At 43.1% G+C, this 24,423-nt stretch overlaps 1 protein-coding gene across 4 annotated transcripts; it reads right to left on the reverse strand.

Annotated features, from left to right (window-relative positions):
* Nucleotides 1-3,970: 3,970 nt before the first annotated feature.
* On the reverse strand, nt 3,971-21,632 carry LOC124116886. Of its 4 annotated transcripts, none has more exons than XM_046478476.1 (6): nt 21,509-21,631; nt 19,621-19,739; nt 19,181-19,448; nt 7,107-7,289; nt 4,852-5,068; nt 3,971-4,079 (listed from the first exon to the last, which is right to left on the reverse strand). In XM_046478476.1, the coding sequence occupies exons 1-6, from the start codon at nt 21,528-21,530 to the stop codon at nt 3,995-3,997; spliced, it is 894 nt and encodes a 297-aa protein (XP_046334432.1). In that variant the 5' UTR covers nt 21,531-21,631; the 3' UTR covers nt 3,971-3,994. The 4 variants fall into 4 exon arrangements, with proteins under 4 accessions (XP_046334432.1, XP_046334433.1, XP_046334434.1 ...); XM_046478477.2 differs by having other exon boundaries at nt 21,469-21,548; XM_046478478.2 differs by lacking the exon at nt 21,509-21,631 and adding an exon at nt 20,181-20,316.
* Between the last annotated feature and the right edge of the window lie 2,791 nt (nt 21,633-24,423).

A 24,423-nucleotide genomic window follows, 5' to 3' on the forward strand; every position in this document is an offset into this window, starting at 1 on the left:
ATTGTGTGTTTGATGCAGTCTATGTGATGATCACGTCAGTTCACAGATCAGCCTTGTGTGATTGATGCTGTATATGTGATGATCACGCCAGTTCACAGATCAGCCTTGTGTGATTGATGCTGTATGTGATGATCACGTCAGTTCACAGATCAGCCTTGTGTGATTGATGCTGTATATGTGATGATCACGCCAGTTCACAGATCAGCCTTGTGTGTTTAATGCATTCTATGTGATGATCACGACAGTTCACAGATCAGCCTTGTGTGTTTGATGCATTCTATGTGATGATCACACCAGTTCACAGATCAGCCTTGTGTGATTGATGCTGTATGTGATGATCACGTCAGTTCACAGATCAGCCTTGTGTGATTGATGCTGCATGTGATGATCACGTCAATTCACAGATCAGTCTTGTGTGATTGATGCTGTATATGTGATGATCACGCTAGTTCACAGATCAGCCCTGTGTGTTTGATGCATTCTATGTGATGATCATACCAGTTCACAGATCAGCCTTGTGTGATTGATGCTGTATATGTGATAATCACGCCAGTTCACAGATCAGCCTTGTGTGATTGATGCTGTATATGTGATGATCACGTCAGTTCACAGATCAGCCTTGTGTGTTTGATGCTGTATGTGATGATCATGCCAGTTCACAGATCAGCATTGTGTGATTGATGCTGTTTTTGTGATGATCACGTCAGTTCACAGATCAGCCTTGTGTGATTGAAGCTGTATGTGATGATCACGTCAGTTGGCAGATCAGCCTTGTGTGTTTCATGCAGTCTGTGTGATGATCACGTCAGTTCACAGATCAGCCTTGTGTGATTGATGCTGTATGTGATGATCACGTCAGTTCACAGATCAGCCTTGTGTGATTGATGCTGTATATGTGATGATCACGTCAGTTCACAGATCAGCCTTGTGTGATTGATGCTGTATGTGATGATCACGTCAATTCACAGATCAGCCTTGTGTGATTGATGCTGTATATGTGATGATCACGCCAGTTCACAGATCAGCCCTGTGTGTTTGATGCATTCTATGTGATGATCAAGTCAGTTCACAGATCAGCCTTGTGTGATTGATGCTGTATATGTGATGATCACGTCAGTCCACAGATCAGCCTTGTGTGATTGATGCTGTATGTGATGATCACGTGAGTTCGCAGATTAGCATTGTGTGTTTTATGCAGTCTATGTGATGATCACGTCAGTTCACAGATCAGCCTTGTGTGATTGATGCTGTATATGTGATGATCACGCCAGTTCACAGATCAGCCTTGTGTGATTGATGCTGTATGTGATGATCACGTCAGTTCACAGATCAGCCTTGTGTGATTGATGCTGTATATGTGATGATCACGCCAGTTCACAGATCAGCCTTGTGTGTTTAATGCATTCTATGTGATGATCACGACAGTTCACAGATCAGCCTTGTGTGTTTGATGCATTCTATGTGATGATCACACCAGTTCACAGATCAGCCTTGTGTGATTGATGCTGTATGTGATGATCACGTCAGTTCACAGATCAGCCTTGTGTGATTGATGCTGCATGTGATGATCACGTCAATTCACAGATCAGTCTTGTGTGATTGATGCTGTATATGTGATGATCACGCTAGTTCACAGATCAGCCCTGTGTGTTTGATGCATTCTATGTGATGATCATACCAGTTCACAGATCAGCCTTGTGTGATTGATGCTGTATATGTGATAATCACGCCAGTTCACAGATCAGCCTTGTGTGATTGATGCTGTATATGTGATGATCACGTCAGTTCACAGATCAGCCTTGTGTGTTTGATGCTGTATGTGATGAACATGCCAGTTCACAGATCAGCATTGTGTGATTGATGCTGTTTTTGTGATGATCACGTCAGTTCACAGATCAGCCTTGTGTGATTGAAGCTGTATGTGATGATCACGTCAGTTGGCAGATCAGCCTTGTGTGTTTCATGCAGTCTGTGTGATGATCACGTCAGTTCACAGATCAGCCTTGTGTGATTGATGCTGTATGTGATGATCACGTCAGTTCACAGATCAGCCTTGTGTGATTGATGCTGTATATGTGATGATCACGTCAGTTCACAGATCAGCCTTGTGTGATTGATGCTGTATGTGATGATCACGTCAATTCACAGATCAGCCTTGTGTGATTGATGCTGTATATGTGATGATCACGCCAGTTCACAGATCAGCCCTGTGTGTTTGATGCATTCTATGTGATGATCAAGTCAGTTCACAGATCAGCCTTGTGTGATTGATGCTGTATGTGATGATCACGTCAGTTCGCAGATCAGCATTGTGTGTTTCATGCCGTCTATGTGATGATCACGTCAGTTCGCAGATAAGCATTGTGTGTTTCATGCCGTCTATGTGATGATCACGTCAATTCACAGATCAGCCTTGTGTGATTGATGCTGTATGTGATGATCACGTCAGTTCACAGATCAGCCTTGTGTGATTGATGCTGTATGTGAAGATCACGCCAGTTCACCGATCAGTATTGTGTGATTGATGCTGTATATGTGATGATCACGTCAGTTCACAGATCAGCCTTGTGTGATTGATGCTGTATGTGATGATCACGTCAGTTCACAGATCAGCCTTGTGTGATTGATGCTGTATATGTGATGATCACGCCAGTTCACAGATCAGCCTTGTGTGTTTGATGCATTCTATGTGATGATCACACCAGTTCACAGATCAGCCTTGTGTGATTGATGCTGTATGTGATGATCACACCAGTTCACAGATCAGCCTTGTGTGATTGATGCTGTATATGTGATGATCACGCCAGTTCACAGATCAGCCTTGTGTGATTGATGCTGTATATGTGATGATCACGTCAGTCCACAGATCAGCCTTGTGTGATTGATGCTGTATGTGATGATCACGTGAGTTCGCAGATTAGCATTGTGTGTTTTATGCAGTCTATGTGATGATCACGTCAGTTCACAGATCAGCCTTGTGTGATTGATGCTGTATATGTGATGATCACGCCAGTTCACAGATCAGCCTTGTGTGTTTAATGCATTCTATGTGATGATCACGACAGTTCACAGATCAGCCTTGTGTGTTTGATGCATTCTATGTGATGATCACACCAGTTCACAGATCAGCCTTGTGTGATTGATGCTGTATGTGATGATCACGTCAGTTCACAGATCAGCCTTGTGTGATTGATGCTGTATGTGATGATCACGTCAATTCACAGATCAGTCTTGTGTGATTGATGCTGTATATGTGATGATCACGCTAGTTCACAGATCAGCCCTGTGTGTTTGATGCATTCTATGTGATGATCATACCAGTTCACAGATCAGCCTTGTGTGATTGATGCTGTATATGTGATAATCACGCCAGTTCACAGATCAGCCTTGTGTGATTGATGCTGTATATGTGATGATCACGTCAGTTCATAGATCAGCCTTGTGTGATTGATGCTGTATGTGATGATCATGCCAGTTCACAGATCAGCATTGTATGATTGATGCTGTATATGTGATGATCACGTCAGTTCACAGATCAGCCTTGTGTGATTGATGCATTCTATGTGATGATCATGCCAGTTCACAGATCAGCCTTGTGTGATTGATGCTGTATGTGATGATCACGTCAGGTCGCAGATCAGCCTTGTGTGATTGATGCTTTATGTTATGATCTTGTCAGTTTGCGGATCAGCCCTGTGTGATTGTTGCAGTATATGTGATGATCACATGAATATGTCTCATTACTTCAGCAGGTATATTGCACTAATGCACTGTTGGAAACTGGAATAATGTTGCCCCTTCAATTAAATTATAAGATTCTACTTGGAGGTATTCAATGTTTGAAAAACCAAGTGATTAATAACAATTTACCCTAAAGAAACAAAAGGTTGCTTCAGTTGTTCTGCACCAACTAAAAGCATATCTGTTGTAAGTGTGATTGTTTTATATTTGAAAAGGAAAACACTTTCAATTTATTTCAAACAATAATTTAATATCAAACAGGCTCCATTTGAAGAAGTCCTGCTTTGATCAATTTGTTGATCTTGGCTTTCATGTCTGAACCGCCGTGGTGAACAAATCTGAAAGAAAATAGAGTTTCTTAGAAAGATTCAGGTATTTCAGTCTTGGCATGGCAGAAAAGACAGGGGCACTGAAGCTCACTAAACTCTAAACTGAATAGTTAGATTGTTTTTGAGAGATTAGACTGTTGAACCTAAGTTGAACCCTGTTGTATCAAACTTGGAAGTGTTGAAATGCTGGTTGTGTTGGACTCAAAGCAGTCCCGTCAAACTCTTACTATATTTACCACTATTTTAACATTAAAATGTCAAACTGGATGATTCGTATTCCCAATTGTCTCCAACTCAGTTTAGAGTCCCAAGAGTTGAACAAAAGATAAAATTACCCTGATAAATTGAATGAATTATTGAGTATGGTTTTAGACTGCTTTTTGCAACATTCCAGCAATATCACTGCAGGGAATACCAGAATATGACTTCACACATTCTACACTTTTGGGGAATTGAACCTTGGGCTTTGGCATGATGAGCAAATGCTTTAACCACTAGGCTACCCCACCGATCCCTGATAAATTGACCTGGAAGTTTTGAATAGCACAAGTCATAATTTGTACAATTAAGAATTGATGCCAATTTTGTGTTTATAGGTGTATGGATGCAAAGTGTATAGATGCAGCTTCCTGCAAAGTGTGCACAATGGCTTTTACACAGGTTTAACAAAGAGTGTTCACATATTAAACTTAAGTGTGGTGTCTCGTGTGTAAAAACATAGCAGAGAGAGCATGTTTCTGTATTTCAGTGAAACAATTAGTACACTATAATCTTTGCTCACCTTTGTGCTTGTTGTGGATCAGTTTTCAGACATGTGAGAAGTGTTTGAATGTCGGTGTCCATGAGGATCTCCCGTACTTCGGCATCCGCCAGGATCTGCTGCATTTGCTGCATGTCCTCATCACAGGGCTGAGGCTGGGGCTGGGGCTGGGGCTGGGGAGACTGAGATGGTGCATCATGTTGCGATCCATCTCCACCAAACTCTGAGAAATGATTACCTGCAGATGACAATTAATATACTCATAAATTACATCACTATATGTATGTGGAAATGGGTCAGAAAATTCTCTCGCCAAAAAACTGTTATTTGCAGTCAACTTTATACCTCTACTGCAGACCAGACAACTTGTCACACCTCACAGAGTCCGTTCAACAACTTACATATCATGACACATTTCTCATCCATTTCCTTTCTGAAATGCCTACAGATTCATATAAATATGTCAAGAAATGGTTCATTTCATTGGGAAATGACAAATCATTTGTGTATTTAGGCTTCCGATGAATTGGAGACGGAACGAAGGCGTGAGCTCTGATTTCCGCAGATTGATCATCCATCCCAGTTGGAGGAGGAGACGCATGAAGTCTGTGGCTGTGTCCTGGTGGTTCAGGAGGAGTCGTCTATGTATGCCTCAAACTGGACATTCCTCATTGAAATGGCTTGGTGATGTGTGTAAATAGCCACGAGGCCGAGGCAATTCCAAATGGGAGCACCACCCATATGTAGATTCCCATGAAGATGAAACGGAGGAAATTCCTGTCGTGGGGATGGATGGGTTCATGTAGGTATGCATCCTGGATGTCCAGGCTGATAAGAGAGTCGTGAGCCTGTATCCTGGACAGGAGGAGCCTGTGTGTGGTCATCAGGAAGGACGGTGGACGAGCCAGGTAGCGCTTGTTGCAGGTGGCCGGATTGTGGCTCATTCGGTCTCGGCAGGGCTGGTAGGATCCGGAGGTCTTCCCTTTTCCTCGGTTCTTGTCACAAAAGGAGGAGGAGTCCCAGACATGTGACTGAAGTGAGTTCCGCCTGGGCTGATAATTGCCCGAACTCAATGGCTTGAAAGAGGTTGAGAGTGAGACGTGAACCAGAGCCTAGGCTGAAACCCAAGCGTGGTGAGGCAGGCTCAGAAACAGCAGACATTTTTGTACATAATTTACTGGCCTGCTGGGAATTTCGTTTCCTAGAAGCATGTAGGTCCCTTACATTTAGAAGTCTGGGAGCAAAGGGACATGCAATTTAGGTACAAGGGATGGGGATACCACCCAGACTAATTATGGCGACACCTTGTACAAGATGGCATGTTATCTGCAATGAAGCAGAGTGTAATCACAATGCATCCCGCCCGATTATGTATGCCATAATCATTTTCCAAGCCATGTGCGTTTATGAAGAACAAGTTTACGCAAACAATGCAAAACACCATCGCTTTAATAAACGATATCATTGCAAGAATACGTCAGTGAATTAAGAACCAGGCAATACAAAGAATAGAGAATGCATGCCACGAAAAAGTGTGACAATGAACAATGTTCAAGATGGCTACTTTAAACAACACAACACCTGAGATTACCGTGGTGAACACCACCACCAGGTGTAAAATCATTACGCTATGGCGTAAATCATATGTGAGAGTTCAACACTTGGGTCTTCCTTCTGTGGGTTGACAGCAGCAATGAGCTGATCCATGACATCATCACTTCCGTGGTCACGTTGGAGCTGTGTGATAGGGTTGGCCTCTTAGCTAGTTGAAACAACTTCTTCTTCAGCAAGACCTCACACAGCCCTTTCCCTTTCAAGAACAAGCAGTAGATGCATTAAGGAGTAAGGCAGGATAAGTTAAAAAATATGCTTATTTACAAACAAGAGGCATTTCTGGTCAAATTAGCTTGTGACATGCTATATTGCTATGTGAATCCACTGGTCAGGCCACCTGAGCTGACAAATACCACACCACTGTAGCTCACCTGCTCCACACACCAGTTGCAACTTTGAAATCCATCTGTTATACTGCTGTGTGATGTTAGAGGGAGGTAAGCACGGCAACCACATGCTACATCAAAGTAACACAAATCAATGTGAAACAAATATCTCTAGGGATGAACATTACCTGATTGACCAATCAGAATCAAGAAATTTTGAAAGATACCGAATAACATGTCTCAGTCACAAGTGTAAGCAGCTGTTACCTCATCAGATCTGAGTTCCATGCAGCATGTGTTCTGCCCTGACATATGCCTAGGTTCATAGCAACTCACCCATCAATTCACAGAATTCTTTGAAGACAAGCTGGATTTCCTTGTTATGTTGGTATTTGATGAGAGCTGCCTGGGGATTTGTCTGAAATTCTGTGATAGCTTGGGAGAACATGGGATCAGCAAGGTGCTTAGATAGGATTTTATTTCTTGAAACTTTCTCCAATAATGAATCTGTAACAAAATCTAAAAAGAAAGGATTCATATTAGCATATCAGCAAGTATGTAGGGTCAATAAAAAAACACAATTCTTTCAGGTTGTCGCTCAAGTGATTGAACATGATAAAGCCGGTTAAGCCATCGTCATTTAACAGACCACCTTGACTTTGGTTAATAATATTGACTTAAATCAAGGCCATAAATATTCAGGCAGGTATTGTCCAGCAAATAGTCCCTGTTCACTGCTAGTGGCTATAATTATTGTAATTACCCAGTACCTTTTAGTTGCTGAACCTAAAGATGTTTTTAGTGGTACTCCATTTGGTGCAAAATCCAAGGCATGCATGAATATATATGCCAAACACAGCCGAAGTGTATAAGTTCTCCCACACAGTTACAGCCAAGCCCTACCTATCTACCCTTCTTTCACATAATTTGCACCATGACATTATTTTGAAAGACCTTGCAATGATTAGGCTTTGTTGAAATCTAGATGAGGTATGAACGCTTATGATATTTGACAGCCATTGTGCCAAGGTGGACAGTAAACCACTCAAATCTGAACTGCTCCCGGTCGTGCGGAGAAACCCATTTCCACATAACATAACAAACATAGTACTTATATATATTATACATACGAGGGGTGTTCATTAAAGATTTCCCCTAAACCACTTAGGGTTATCATATTTGGTTGAAATTTTCGCATGTGTAATGATACATGTATCTATAGGTTATGTCTGAATTTGCAACACCGAACTATTAATCTTACCACTTTTACAGGTGTTATGATCGAGTAGGGTGTGACAATTGAGCCAGTAGAATACCGAGCAGTGATTAGGTTTTTATATTTGAAAGGTCGCACACCAAAAGAAACTTTCGATGAAATGAAAGCAACTTATGGGGAAGATGCCCCATCACATGACGTTGTTAAACACTGGCATCGCCAGTTCAAGTGTGGTCAGACATCTGTGGAAACAGCTGCCATTACTGGTCGCCCCCATTCAGCCATTGATGAGGACACTATCCATCAAGTGGAGACCACCATTTTGGCAGACCGACGTATAACTGTTCGCCAGTTAGCACAAGATGTCAGTGTAGGGTCTGTGGAAAAAATCATCCATGACAATTTGAACATGCATAAGGTGTCTGCACGATGGATTCCCAGGTTGCTCACACCTTTCCAAAAGCAGGAACGAGTCAATTGCTCAAAGGATCTTTTGGACATGTGCCAAAAAAAACAGGCAAACTTTTTTGACAGATTTATCACACAGGATGAAACATGGGTCCATCACTATGATCCTGAGACTAAAGTTCAGACGATGCAATGGAAGCATGTGGAGTCACCACCCCCAAAGAAGGCACGTGTCCAACCCTCTGCAGGCAAGGTCATGCTCACGGTGTTTTGGGACCAGCACGGAGTAGTGATGATGGATTTCTTGGCAAAGGGTACCACAATTACAGGAGCTTATTAGTCTTCACTGCTGCGGAAATTGCGGGAAGCTATCAAGCTTAAGAGGCGCGGCATGCTGACCAAGGGTGTCCGTCTCCTGCAAGACAATGCTCCAATACACAACTCTCATGTTGCCCAGACAGAAGCACGGTCCTGTGGCTATGAAATCCTTCCACATCCTCCGTACTCTCCTGACCTTGCAACCATCTGACTTCCACCTCTTTCCAACCATGAAGTCATTTTTGAAGGGAAAACGTTTCACAGATGATGAAACACTGATATCTGAAGTCAAGTCCTGGTTTGAGACGTAAAATGAGGGCTTTTACAAGAGAGGTCTCCATAGTTGCATAAAACGATGGGAGAAGTGTGTTACTCTTGGTGGTTCCTATGTGGAGAAAGACTAATACCTATGCCAAGTTTCATTCCACTAGGTCCATCGGAAGTAGGTCAGGGGAAATCTTTAATGAACACCCCTCGTAGATGTTCCCAAAAAAGAAAATCATCCCAAAACATTACTTTCATTCATTTGGCACAAGACTCTCAAATTTTCATTACAGAATATGCTTTAATGATCACTACAGGAAATCTCATGTATCAACGAAAAAGAGAATATTTTAACTGTATGATATTTAACCTCTTGATGTCTTATTACATATAAGTAAAGTGAAAGGTTTATGATCACATCAGTCTTAGTGTTGGCCATTCTTTGGATGTCAAACAAGACATCATGCAGTATCAGGCAATGTGAAACACATGGTCAGTGATGTAAACCATTTGTAGTATTTTCATTTAACCCTGCAGATGTCTGGAGTAACATTTGTAGTATTTTCATTTAACCCTGCAGATGTCTGGAGTAACATTTGTAGTATTTTCATTTAACCCTGCAGATGTCTGTACTAACATTTGCAGTATTTTCATTTAACCCTGCAGATGTCTGGAGTAACATTTGTAGTATTTTCATTTAACCCTGCAGATGTCTGGAGTAACATTTGTAGTATTTTCATTTAACCCTGCAGATGTCTGTACTAACATTTGCAGTATTTTCATTTAACCCTGCAGATGTCTGGAGTAACATTTGTAGTATTTTTATTTAACCCTGCAGATGTCTGGAGTATTATTTGCAGTATTTTCATTTAACCCTGCAGATGTCTTGAGTATTATTTGCAGTATTTTCATTTAACCCTGCAGATGTCTGAAGTAACATTTGCAGTATTTTCATTTAACCCTGCAGGTGCCTGGAGTAACATTTGTAGTATTTTCATTTAACCCTGCAGATGTCTGGAGTAACATTTGTAGTATTTTCATTTAACCCTGCAGATGTCTGGAGTAACATTTGTAGTATTTTCATTTAACCCTGCAGATGTCTGGAGTAACATTTGTAGTATTTTTATTTAACCCTGCAGATGTCTGGAGTATTATTTGCAGTATTTTCATTTAACCCTGTAGATGTCTGGAGTAACATTTGCAGTATTTTCATTTAACCCTGCAGATGTCTTGAGTATTATTTGCAGTATTTTCATTTAACCCTGCAGATGTCTGAAGTAACATTTGTAGTATTTTCATTTAACCCTGCAGATGTCTGGAGTATTATTTGCAGTATTTTCATTTAACCCTGCAGATGTCTGGAGTAACATTTGTAGTATTTTCATTTAACCCTGCAGATGTCTGGAGTAACATTTGTAGTATTTTTATTTAACCCTGCAGATGTCTGTACTAACATTTGCAGTATTTTCATTTAACCCTGTAGATGTCTGGAGTAACATTTGCAGTATTTTCATTTAACCCTGCAGATGTCTTGAGTATTATTTGCAGTATTTTCATTTAACCCTGCAGATGTCTGAAGTAACATTTGTAGTATTTTCATTTAACCCTGCAGATGTCTGGAGTATTATTTGCAGTATTTTCATTTAACCCTGCAGATGTCTGGAGTAACATTTGTAGTATTTTCATTTAACCCTGCAGATGTCTGAAGTAACATTTGTAGTATTTTCATTTAACCCTGCAGATGCCTGGAGTAACATTTGTAGTATTTTCATTAAACCCTGCAGATGTGTGGAGTAACATTTCTTGTACTGAAGAAAGTTATCTGTGTATAAATACATCATGACTGGTACTTCAGCTTTTGTCATTATTGCCCACACATCTCTGTTCAGATCATTAGCAAGGAACATATGGAACAATTTGACCAGTCACTGTCAAGGCTTCCGCAATTATGACCATGTAAACATTATGTTGACATATCAAAATACAACAAATATGTCTTTTAACGAGACAAAGTATGGGATTTATGATACATGTATAGACTATCTGACCATGGTTATGATGGTTGCTCTAAATAACGTTGGTGCATCTACCAATCACTTCACACATGATTTTGCCAATATCAATGTGAACAATATTGAATGACATTTTGATAAAATTTAGTAATATCTAAATATTTGAATACTTATCCTGCATTACTCCTTAATGCATTCACTGCTTACCTTACGATGATAGGAGGGACAGTATAACGGTGATGGTCCTGGGTGAAGAAATTACAAACTGTTGTTTGTAGTCCCACTTTTGCCAACCACTGCTGCTGTCCTGTGACCTTGATGACCTGAGGTCACCTTCACATCACTGCCTGTCGCCCGAGCTCTTACAATAACATACTTTTGAGGTTTCTGAAGCCAAAGTGGGGAGGCAAGTTTGCGATGGGTGGGCCTTAAACGTAGTAATGCAGGATAAGTATACAAATGTAAAAAATATTTTACTAAATTTTTAACTTATCCTGCATTACTCCTTAATGCATCTGTATTGGACAGTTTGGATAGGGAAACCCTCAGAATACAGAAACCTCAATAATTCACACTCTGAAGATACGACACCAGTTGGTAAATAAACCGTGAAGTGGAAAAGTTCAGAAATACACCATTACGGTCAGGTTGTTTCAATGTGAAAACAATTGAACATAGGAAAGAGTAGCTCCCTATACACCTTAGTAATAAAGACAAAACTAGCTCACCAGTAAATTCTTTCTCATTGAGCCCTTGTAGACAACCAATTGTCTAATATTCTTCCACTGGTAAAATCTGAGCAAATGCACAGGAAAATAGAATGGCTCTGTATAGGGCGAGTTCATTATTTGCGTTGGGGGTTGGAAACCTGTTGGGCTGCAACAAACGGCCCAAAGCCACGCCACCTTTCACGTCCTTGAGGCACATAGTGAAGATAATAACTGGCAAAAACTGTCGGACCACCAAAAACATCCTTCCATGATTGTTTTAATTGAACAATTGCTGTTAAAGCCATGGTAGAGGCTAACGCCCAGATCTTGTGAGGATCCAGATTGGCGATCAAATAAACCTGAAGGATAACTGTGTGTAACCATAGAGATATGGTGTTGCGACTAACTTTGGTCATGGGCGTAGGAGAAACGGGTATAAATAACAACTTCCTTGAACCAAGCCTAGTCTTGGAACGGCTGAAGAAAATTCGCAGTGCCTTCACCTGGCATAGAAGTTCACCCTCATCTTCGGTTCCCACAATAGTCGATATTGGTGAGATGGTGAAGGAACGATCGGGTTGTCCTGCAAAAAAATACAAGCACAACCCGAGATGTACCGCTCCGGGTGATGCCTAAAGCGAACCAGGGTGATGTCGATCGCGTGTAGTTCACTCATCCGTGCCACCGAGGCTAATGCCAAGAGAAACATTGTTTTCTTGGTGAGATCATAAAATGAGGATGCATAGAGGAGCTCGAAGGGGGCCCTCGCAAACCTCGAAGTACCACGTTGGCGGCACTTGGCCTTCTGATCCTCAAGCCTGAATGAGCGTAGAAGGGCCTGTAGTTCCAGGACCTTAGTCATCTTGCGATTTTCCGGAACGGCCAACACTGAGGTAAGTGCAACCAAGTACGTAGTAATGGTGCTACCTTTCAAGTGTCTTTGGGTACACAGATGTAGGAGATATTCAGCTAGGAATTATGGTGACTTAGTTGTATGGTCTTGACTTTTTGTCTTGCAAAAAGTTTCAAATGATACCCACTTGTCATCGTATAGACCTCTGGTAGAAGGAAGATGAGCAAATGCTATAGCTTTTGCTGCCCCTATCAAAGCATCTTGAGATCTAGATGTCTCAGGCGGCTGAAAATTAGGGTCAGTTATGATACTCACAAAATCCTCTGGATGTGATGTTTTCGATGGAGCATGCTCTTCTGCAGTGACAGTAATGGCCGTCATTTTACCCGCCGAAGATAATGGTTGCACGGTAATGACCGAACCATATCATTGTGAGTGACCTGCCTATAAGTTGTAAAACTCGTTGGAGAGAGATTTACGCAAAAGACACATTTAGAGTTTGGTGCACAAATTTGTGTGCATGCCAGACAATGAGGATGAGGATCTTTGGAAGATTTTTTACCACGCAATTAGTACAATGCGCAAGCATAAGTTATGCAATTAAAGAATTTTTGATGAAGCAGGACTGGAAGACTGCCGTTGAATTGAAATAATCTATCCGCAAAAATATTGCAACGAGTTGAAAGTGTATTCAATAATTTGTATACGCATAAATATGTTATACATACGTAGCTGAGAATAGTAAACAATTTGACTACCTTGGCAGGCAAACAATTGTAATACAATTCAAAACGGCAGTGAACAAACGTGGCAGGATAAAAGAGTCTTTTTACGCCTAAATAAATCACATAAAACTACACAACATGGTGCAAGTAATATGAAAAGAATGCATCACCCAACGCAGATCAATTTTAGGATTGTAGACGAAAACTGAAGGTCTAAATTAGTCCCAAACGAGAGCTCCACTGGTACACAACCATGCTGTAGCGTGACAGGCAGTGATGTGAAGAAGGTGACCTCAGGTCATCAAGGTCACAGGACAGCGGCAGTGGTCGGCAAAAGTGGGACTACGAACAACAGTTTTTAAATTCTTAACCCAGGACCATCGCTGTTAAGCTGTCCTTTCTATTGTCGTAAGGTAAGCAGTAAATGCATTAAGGAGTAATGCAGGATAAGTAAAAAATTAATAAAATAGATTACAAACATAAGTTCAAATATATACAATGAACACTTTTTATAACCAGACTATAATCACATGATTAAATTGTGTACTTCAGTACGGATCCAGGCTCCACTCATCATGGCGTGTTTTATGTGCACCCCAATCTACACAGCAGTGGGTTTCTTAAAAAGAAGTATGCACTATACTCAAGCAAATATGGTAATAATAAATAGAGTGCTCCAAAATATTGCTGAAAATGATCAGCCCCCTCACCAGGGACTTAACATGGGTTGCTGGCCCTACACTACCGGTAAAACAGAATCTCACTCACTGAACCAGTTTGGGGTTTGCAGCTCTGGAAAGGGGCCTGAACTATCAGGGTATACAACAGAGGGTTAGGGAGCTTCAGGATTAGACTTCATTAGATTTGCTTTGCGGTTGGATTGTTTTGAGACGTCAGTGACACAGAAACCATAACTGATTCTATTATGGAAGATGAATCACATGTAGTTTGGTCCCATGATGAACACAAAGAGGGTTATAATAAGGCCTTATTCCCATGATGAAGACTAGAGAGGGTTATAATGAGGCCTTATTCCCATCCGTAACAATAGAGAGGGGAATGATAAGGCCTTATTCCCATCAGTAACAATAGAGAGGGTTATGATAAGGCCTTATTCCCATTAGGAACAATAGAGAGGGTTATGATAAGGCCTTATTCCCATTAGGAACAATAGAGAGGGTTATGATAAGGCCTTACATTGTTTGGCTTGGTTTACAGATTGGCTGATCTTAAAAGCTGAAAACTATGAAGAAAAAAATCAGAATGACAAGGTTTTTCATACCGCCGACGGTCAGATTTTAGATTTGTAATATTTATAAAGACCAACACCAGGCCAAGATCACCTACCAATCCAAATCAAAGTTTAAGATGCTAAAAAGATCCTGAAAATCCATTTTATCACATTCAAAATCTGTAAACAAAACCAAAATCATCTGGTCAAACCATCACTATATGATCATACAGTTTTAACTCCCCTTTAACCTATTCTGTCCCCACGACAGAGAAAGTGTTTGCATAAACATCAGTTGCAAATATCATGTCTAGTAAAATCCTAGATATTTTTTATATTTGTATACTTATCCTGGATTACTCCTTAATGCATATTACTCCTTGTTCTTGACAGAGAAAAGAGCTGTGTGAAGGCTTGGAGAAGTTGTTCCAACTAGCTGAGAGGCCAACCCTATCACGCAGCTCCCACGTGACCAAAGTAAGTGACGTCACAGATCCTCACATTACTCTGGAGTCCGGACATCGGAAGGCATCTTGAGGAGGTAGATCTGCGATGGGTGGGTCCCTTTAGACGCAGTAATGCAAGATAAGTATACAAATATAAAAAATATTACTAGATTTTTTACTTATCCTGCATTACTCCTTAATGCATCTTTATCGGACAGAACCTGAGGTGGGCATACCTTCAGATGTGGACTTTCATCTTTTATTTCCAGATTCTGTTCCCTAGCCAATCCTTGGCTGTGTGGTCGGCTTCGGGTGACCACTTCATGTATAGGAAACTCTGTTTCCCTCAGCCCGTCTTCGGCTGTATGGTCGACCTGGATGACCATTACATAGAGGGGAAGAGTCAGGTATGCGTTGTGGTACTGCGCAGTAACTCTCGGTTACGCCAGGGGACTTTGAAAGGCTGGCTCTGGACTTGGAGGCAAGGTCAGAGATGTGTAGTAGAGGAGCCTGTTGGGCACTACTAATGGACCAAGATGTGCATGCCTAGCACATCCTCCAACATCTCGCATATGGTGACTGGCGACGGATGTGTTTGATCGCCAGAACACCTCTCCATGATGGCAAGTAGAGCTCAGTTGCTGTGTAGCGCCATGGTAGAGGCGATCGCCCGGGTCTCATGTGGGTTGTTGGAGCCTGGGGGTCCAATCCCGCGGCCTCGTAGACCTGGAGAATGAAGGCTCGTAACCAGAGGGCGATCGTGTTGCGGCTACCTTCCGCTTGCGAGGTCGCAGCTGTATGACGGAATGAAGAGACGTCGTCGTTGTCTATGGCGTTCCTTGGACCGTCTGATATAGCAATGGAGCGCTCTAACCGGATATAGACGGAGCTCTAGTTCATCTTCCGCGTCCACAATCGAAGCTAGGGGAGGGATGAGGAACGATCTGTCTGGCTGTCATGGGAATTGATTCTTTGCGAAGCAGTCCCAGCACAGTCCAAGATGCACAGCTCCGTGTGCTCCATGCTCAAAGCGGACAAGCGTCACGTCCAAGGTGTGTAGCTCACTGACATGGGCTGCTGTGGCGAGCGCCAGTAGGAAGACCATTTTTCATCAGATTGTAGGATGACGTGGCTTCGAGTGGCTCGAAGGGCGCGTCTCTCAGCGAGGTGTGAATGACATTTAAGCCCCAAGCTGGTGTACGAGATTTCGCCTTTTGGTCTTCCAGCCTGAATGAGCGGAGCAGAGCCTGTAGTTCTGGAATTTACGTCATGCGCCGATCTCCACCAAGTGAAACAATCTGTTGAAGGAGCAAGGTCGAATGAGTTGTTCCTTGGTTCCGTAGGCACCATACGACGGTTATGTTGTGCATCGAGATGGAGAACCCAGCGAGTCTGAGGGCCTGCTTCCAGTGAGCGATGGCCAAGATAAGCGCCTCCAGTTCGAGGTTGTTGATGTGCCATAGGCGCTGATCGGCGGACCACAGCCCTGAGGCGATCTGTCCCTCCAGGTGTGTGCCCCATCACTGCAGGGGTGGGTCTACGAATAGGCGCAGAGAGGTCGTAAGCCCTGTCAAGGAGACGCCCTCTAAGACATTCGATTCCACCGTCCAGCACCGGAGATTCTGCATGAGATGATCGGGGAGGACGATGGAACATCCGAACTGGGCGCAGTTGGAGCCTTCCTCTGTAGGTCAAGTCCTGCGCTGAGGTTAGGAGGTCCAGGGCGACTTGCCATTGGAGCAAAGTGCGTGGTAGGTAGAGAGCTGGAGTCAGGTGCGCCTGCATGCGCTCCCACCGGCCTCTGGATACAGAGAAGAGATCAAGGTCCTAATTATTCAGGAGACAGTCGTCTATATATGCCTCGAACTGAATGTCCCAGAGATGGAGGTATGAGGCTATCGGCTTGGTAAGCCGTGTGAGTAGCCACAGTGCCAAAGAAAATCCAAATGGGGGAACCGCCCATTGGTAATGGACCCGGTCGTCGGGATGTATAGGGACATGTCGATAGGCGTCCTCCATATCCAGGCTGATGAATACATCCTGTGCCTGGATCCGGGATCGCAGCAGCCTGAGTTGGTCATCCTGAAATAAGGTGGACCCGCCAGGTAGCGCTTGTTAAAAGCGGTGAGGTTGTGGATCATCCTGTGTTTGAGTCCTTCTTGGGGACAAGGGAGACAGGTCAAAAGAAGCCCGGTGTTATGGCTGGGGCGTTTATAACCTCTATCGCTTTCTTGTCCAGCAGCGCCGAGATGTACTTGGTTAGTACTGGCTTGGTAGCTGCTGTTGAGTAGGGGGGTAGGTAGCGGCAGGTTGTCTATAAGCGCCAGCTTGTACCCATGTTGGATGATGTTGGTGACATATGGGTCCCCCGGGATCCCACAATTCTGCCAGAAACGACCCAGTCTCCCACGTAATGGAGTGTCAACAACTTGGACGACTGGGGGTGGAAGTCCCAGTCGTGCCTGTCTGGCTATTCACTTGAAGTCCCTGCAGTCGACATTACCTCCCTTGGAGTGGCCGCGGTGGGACTGTTATGCGCCCGATACCTTGCCTTTTCCTCTGCCCCGAGAGGTTGAGGTGGTGCCGCGCCACTGGGGCTGGAAGGTGTTGCGTCGCGGCTGCTATGAGCCAGACTGGGACGCCTCAGCGAAGGCTGGCTGTGACACCCTAGCCTAGGTCTTGAGAGCTGTCTCGTCTCGGGCGAAGGCTGAGACTCGGGATTGAGTCATTGATGTACAGCGACAGGCGTCTGGTCGAGTGGTTGCAGTGTTACGCATAAGCGATCATGCAAGCCAGTCTGTACAAATACACTGCACAGATCCCATAAGGTCAGTTGACCTGATTACGGTCGACGATGTTTACAGTCGTAGTTCTTGACACGGGACATGTATGTCGTCCTGCGCAGAAAACTGTAACCCTGTATGCGTAGTGGACTAGTTCAAGCTCCACACACGGCCAATCCCCTGTGAACCCTGTGGTTGACAGACCAGTGGTGTGTCCGAGTTCTGAGTAGGAACTGTGACGTTGCCGGTGTAGGGGCAAATTGATCCCCATGATAAAGAGTGACGACTGGTCTGGTGTTGTGAACGATGACCCAGTTGGGTACCCGTAAGCATATGACGATTCTGTTGAATACTGAATGTACTGGAGGAGAGGGGTGTCCATCATAGGCATCGGGGCCGTAGACGGGGTGCCTGTTGGGAGCCATGCGTCTGTCTGGTGGACTGGATAGGCACCGTTAAGATAGACGCAGTTGTGGTCGTCAGGAAGCTCTGGGTAGAGACTGAGACCATGGGGCCCGACATCATGGTAGTAATGGAGGTCGGGGAGTTGTCGTCCGAGATAGCCGATCTGGTTGTGGGCGAATACTCGGATAAGTCAGACATCTGGCGCCGGTGTGTTTTCCTGGCCTGTTGTGTTCTCCGTTTCCTGGACATACGGAGGTACCGTCTGAAAGCTGTGGGGGAAAGCGGAGACAGTCTCTACATCTATGACCCTGGGGACATTTAGATGTACAATTAAGGCACAGGGGGTGGGGATTCCACGCCGACATATTACGCCGGCACTTTGAGGATAAGGGCATGATATCTGCAATGAAGCAGTGTCAAATCACAATACGTCCCCTCCGGATTATGTATGCTATAATTTGTTTATCCCACTGTGTGGGTTTATAAAACAATTATTACGACAAACGTAAGACAACATACAAAACGAAGACAAAATACTTGCGAGGGAGAGCCAATGGTGGGGTACAAAGCAAGAAGAATATAGAACGCAAGCCAGTTAATAACTCGCCACGTAAAATATTCAAGATGGCTACTTGAAACAACAGGCACCTGGGTTTACCATTTATTGTTTTCTTTCTTAAGAAAACGCCAGCAGGGTACAAAAGTTATGCACATGTTAAAACATACAATGTTTCACAAGATACAAACCATGTGCACAACACAAGCACAATGAACATTAACTCAAGAAGCAAAACACATAAGGGTTTGAACAAGTTTATGCTACAGATCAAAAACAGGTCTTCTCTCAGCAAGTGACAAGAGTCATGTGAGGATCCGTGATGTTACTTCCTTTGGTCACGTGGGAGCTGCAAGATGGGGTTGGCCTCTCAGCTAGTTGGAACAACTTCTTCAAGCAAAGACCTTCACACAGCTCTTTTCTCTGTCAAGAACAAGCAGTAATATGCATTAAGGAGTAATGCAGGATAAGTAAAAAATCTACCTTTGTTATCAAATGATGAGTGTGTTTGTTTCATTGCTTGCTCAACCTCAGGAAGGTGTAAGGAGTTTGTTTGTGAGTTCTTTTGAAGAAATGGCATCTGATCTTCCTCTGACACTGTCCTGTGTGCTTTAGTGTGTGTTGAAGAGGGAGGGCTGGCAGACAGGAAGCCTTTCTTGAGCCCACCGAAACACCCACTGCTGGCTGAAGACACTTTTTTGCTGGTAGAGACTCTTGCTTTTGTTCTTGATTGCTCATCAGTCCTTGCAGGCTAGGGAGAAGATATTTATCCAATTTACTTCTTGTTTTCTAAATCTGACATGTGAATTAAGAGACCTGTCATTTATTGTAGGAATCAGCTGTTTGACCTTGGAATTGGGAGAGGAAAACCTAACTAAAACTCATCTACATACTCAATATATAACTGAGATTTAAAGACCAACCAGAACTGTGTCCACAAGTTTATCATCATGTGAAGAGGGAGGTGGTGATGTGAGACGGCTGCCTGGGTGAAGCTGCTGCTGCAACACATGGCTCATGTCCTCCAGGGGAGGAGGAGGTCCTGTGGAGGGACGCCAAGTAATGGTCATTATTTCTCTCTCATCTAATGCAAAATAATGTTCACCAAAATCTGTCAATTTGGGGTCATATTTTAAAAATATTGAAGCAAACATTGTCAGTTCCTTAAAACAAATGTAACATACAACTAAAGCCTTGCCGAAACAGCATGCTTATGTAGAAACAACTTTGAATCAAGCATTTGAAGCACATTTAGAATTCAGCACCACGACTTCTTGTGAAGAAAATCTCTGCAGTAGGTCACATGTCAATAAGACGACCTTGTTGCTAGGCTGATGTCACAGGGCATTGTTTCACTGGTAAATTTTGCAGCAAAATTTCACAAATTATGTCATCTCGTATTTTGATGTGTTTCTAAACTTTGTGGTGCTGAATACTAAAGGTAAATTATGATACCGAATAAAAAAATAATTTTCAAACTTACCCTGAAAACTTTCAATTTCAATATCTCCCAATGGAGCCTTTATCCTACATGATTATTTTGGGCAGACAGACAGACAGACCGACCAATGGACAGGAAGATTTCCCCTCTTCCCGTTAATGGCAGGAATAAAGTACCATACTGTGTGTCCTGGACATAGCACATGTACATGGTGATGTCATAAACAGCCATGTCCTGGACATAGCACATGTACATGGTGAAGTCATAAACTGCAATTTCCTGGACATAGCACATGTACTTGGTGATATCATAAACTGCCATGTCCTGGACATAGCACATGTACATGGTGATGTTATAAACTGCCATGTCCTGGACATAGCACATGTACATGGTGATGTTATAAACTGCCATGTCCTGGACATAGCACATGTACATGGTGATGTCATAAACTGCCATGTCCTGGACATAGCACATGTACATGGTGATGTCATAAACTGCCATGTCCTGGACATAGCACATGTACATGCTGATGTCATAAACTGCCATGTCCTGGACATAGCACATGTACATGGTGATGTTATAAACTGCCATGTCCTGGACATAGCACATGTACATGGTGATGTTATAAACTGCCATGTCCTGGACATAGCACATGTACATGGTGATGTCATAAACTGCTATGTCCTGGACATAGCACATGTACATGGTGATGTCATAAACTGCCATGTACTGGACATAGCAGATGTACATGGTGATGTCATAAACTGCCATGTCCTGGACATAGCACATGTACATGGTGATGACATAAACTGCCATGTCCTGGACATAGCACATGTACATGGTGATGTTATAAACTGCCATGTCCTGGACATAGCACATGTACATGGTGATGTTATAAACTGCCATGTCCTGGACATAGCACATGTACATGGTGATGTTATAAACTGCCATGTCCTGGACATAGCACATGTACATGGTGATGTTATAAACTGCCATGTCCTGGACATAGCACATGTACATGGTGATGTTACAAACTGCATGACTCAGACATCTGTAGCATCACACAGACATTTTAAATACTCAGAAGATGACTTGTTTTTAAAGAGAAAGTTGTCTTCTATAAGTGAACGGGGTGTTTTACAGTTGTCCATGTGATTAGAGAGAAATCTACGGACGTTTCTTAAGCGTCCAAAAACCCACAACACGGGGATTTTAGTAAATGAACCAGCAGGTCACGGCACTGAAAAGGAATGATGGAAGTATTCTGCCATCTACGGCTGGGGATTGTATAAATAACGCGTCAATATATTATACGGAATAAGGGACCTACTAGGACAAAAAGCGTCTTTTTGAAGTATCAGCAGACTAACCTGTGTCAATCTCAGACGCCATTTTCAAACAAAAATAGCGTAGTTACAAAACTGGGTCTGTCTGTTAATCAGAAAAGAACAGCGCTAAACATGGAAAATACTAGTCGTTGCAAACTCCAATCCAGCGCGTTACAATTTCACATTGGTCGCGTACTGATGGGCAGAGGTATCAATGTCCCTGCAAGGAGCTGATGAACAGCCCAGCGATAACGATGCGTGGAGTGTTTTATCGCCCTCGCAAATCAAAACATACCAGTCAAAACGGACTGTAGCCAAAATGGACCAGCCAATTTGGCCAAAGTAGAGCACATTTTTTCAGACCAGTGGCAGTTTCATTTATCAAAACGATTTAACAAAACCTAACTTCTAGATCAATTAAGAGCTTGATGTTTACCAAATTACTGTTTCATCTGAAAACATATCATCATAAGGGGACGCCTTTACATGATCAATTATCAAACACATGTGTTGCGCTTGGAAAGACCTAAAGAAGGGATGAAAAAATCCCGTTTCTGCTTCTGACAGATGCATAAACCAAAACGTTCAGTTAGTGTTTTAACTCAAACAGAATAGAAAATTAAGGATTTTTCTTACATTTGAATAAAAACTGAAATCTTCCAGTTAACTTCAGCCCTCCTAATAAATAAATATATATTTTCAGTATCAGCTGACTACGCTGCATGTGTCATAATAGACCCTAATTAGGTCTTTCCAAGCACATAGATATACAATTCACACATAAACTAAACTGTGATGAATGACGAAATTGTTTCAGCGATGAAAGGAGAACTTGCTTCAATGCAAACTCAATACAAGTGTAAATGCAAGCTGGACAGTCCCATAAGACACTGTGTCACTGAGTATAAGGGGCTTGGGCCAATAGAGGGAGGGGGGTTGCTTCCTTAATTTGGAGAACAAATTTGGAATTTTGAAATATGCCATGCAACAGGTGGAGATGTATGCATGTAGTTGGTCTGACACATGTCAAAATATACACATTGGTGTCTATTGCAATAAATATATGTAGTTGGTCTGACATGTGTCAATATATACACATTAGCGTCTATTGCAATAAATACAAAATGTCGTTATAACACGTGTCAGTTACACATTGGCGTCTATTGCAAGAAATACATATAGTTGGTGTGACAGGTGTCAGTACATACATATTGGTGTCTATTGCAAGAAATACATACAGCTGGACTGACACGTTTCAGTATATGAGCATCCTCATAACAGGTGTCAGTATATACACATTGGTGTCTATTGCAAGAAAGACACAATGTTGTTATAACAGGTGTCAGTATATACACATCGGTGTCTATTGCAAGAAAGACACAATGTCGTTATAACAGGTGTCAGTATATACACATTGGTGTCTATTGCAAGAAATACACAATGTCGTTATAACAGGTGTCAGTATATACACATTGGTGTCTATTGCAAGAAAGACACAATGTCGTTATAACAGGTGTCAGTATATACACATTGGTGTCTATTGCAAGAAAGACACAATGTCGTTATAACAGGTGTCAGTATATACACATTGGTGTCCATCGTAATAAAGACACATTGTCGGTATGAAACGTGTCAGCACACACTTTGTCGGTAAAACACGTGTCAGTATATACTCTGGGTGTCTTCTACACTGACGGCTATATGGACTCTACTCATACTCCGGGTAACTGCTAAAGAAAACCAAAAAAAATTGCATGTTCAAGACATATATATAAACTCGGCGAAAAAAACCCCGCAAAAGTAGTATAATCTTAAGTATCTGATAGACTGTTGCTGATACCCATGCAAATCTAATACTAAAAATGAATTCATCATTTCTGCATGGATTGGCATTGATTTGTGTGGTAAAAATGAGATACTGCAGAAATTTGGTGAAACGATGGAAAAATAGCAAAAATACGACCACGTGATAGCCTGGCGCCGAAACATACTAACATGACATGCCTGCACGTGCAACATCACTTGTTGGGCTATAAAAACGTTGGGTTTTCATTTGCATGCCATCACATTCCTACAGCAAGTGAACAGCGAAAACATGCTATGACTGACGGAAACCCAACGCATCAACGCCATCGGCTGACTGCAAACAGGCGATTCCTCTTCGGCCGTAGCCATGTTTTTTCACGTAGCACCAAGCACTATCCCAGGAATGTCGAACCGTCATCAGACACACGGGACCTTCTCAGATCCGGTCGACCACGTATATCTTCTAGAGCTCAGGCTTGGACACTCGCCCCGTGCAGACGTGTCCTTCCTAGCTCGCAACCCACGCTCTACTATGAGAGATATCGCTCTATCGCTACCTAGGGAGCTAGTTGCCATCCTGGAACCCTTGCTGGCTTACAGGGTTGGGGACTACTCCCTCCGGACTTCGTACAAGTCCAACTCATCCACCCTCTCAATCTCCTTTGACCTAGGCCAAAGGAAAAGGCCTCTGGTATAGGCTCCGGCCAAGACCAAGCCTAAGGAGAAGAAGACCCCGGGCCCTACCCCTGCTGCACCACGCCCGGTACAGAGGGCCAGGCCGCCTACAGTGAAGAAGGCTCCACCAATCACCCCCATGGAGATCCAGGAGAGCCTTCCCACCACCCCTCCGCCCCCGACAGCTGCACTGGAACTCGCTCCTCTCGAATCCAGAGGGGAGGAGCCCTTTCGCACGCCGGTAGGGACTGGCCACGGGAGGAAAAAGAGACAGAGGAAAAGTATCTTCTCCCCTGACTCTCCCCCCCCCCCCCCCCCCCCGGAAACGCAGACCGCCACAACACCAGGCCCCTCCCTCAACACCAGCAAAGTCCAAACCGACCCGGTTCCGGAACAAGATGTTGAGGTAGACGTCCGTGCCCACCTTGCACAGCAGGCAGAACTCATCCTGGAGCAGCACAAGGTCCACCCTAACC

Source organism: Haliotis rufescens, unplaced genomic scaffold (assembly GCF_023055435.1).
Source record: "Haliotis rufescens isolate VD_foot unplaced genomic scaffold, xgHalRufe1.0.p SCAF_5, whole genome shotgun sequence".
Classification (NCBI taxonomy): Eukaryota; Metazoa; Mollusca; class Gastropoda; order Lepetellida; family Haliotidae; genus Haliotis; species Haliotis rufescens.

Bases quoted from the DNA above. Each gene is read 5' to 3' on its own strand.
- LOC124116886 (XM_046478476.1), bottom strand. From the start codon at position 21,530: ATGGCGTCTGAGATTGACACAG. The intron at 5,069-7,106 runs GTGAGTTGCTAT...TGTCATCTGCAG, and splicing joins AGAATTCTGTGAATTGATGG to GTAATCATTTCTCAGAGTTT. The intron at 4,080-4,851 runs GTGAGCAAAGAT...ATTTTCTTTCAG, and splicing joins GATCCACAACAAGCACAAAG to ATTTGTTCACCACGGCGGTT.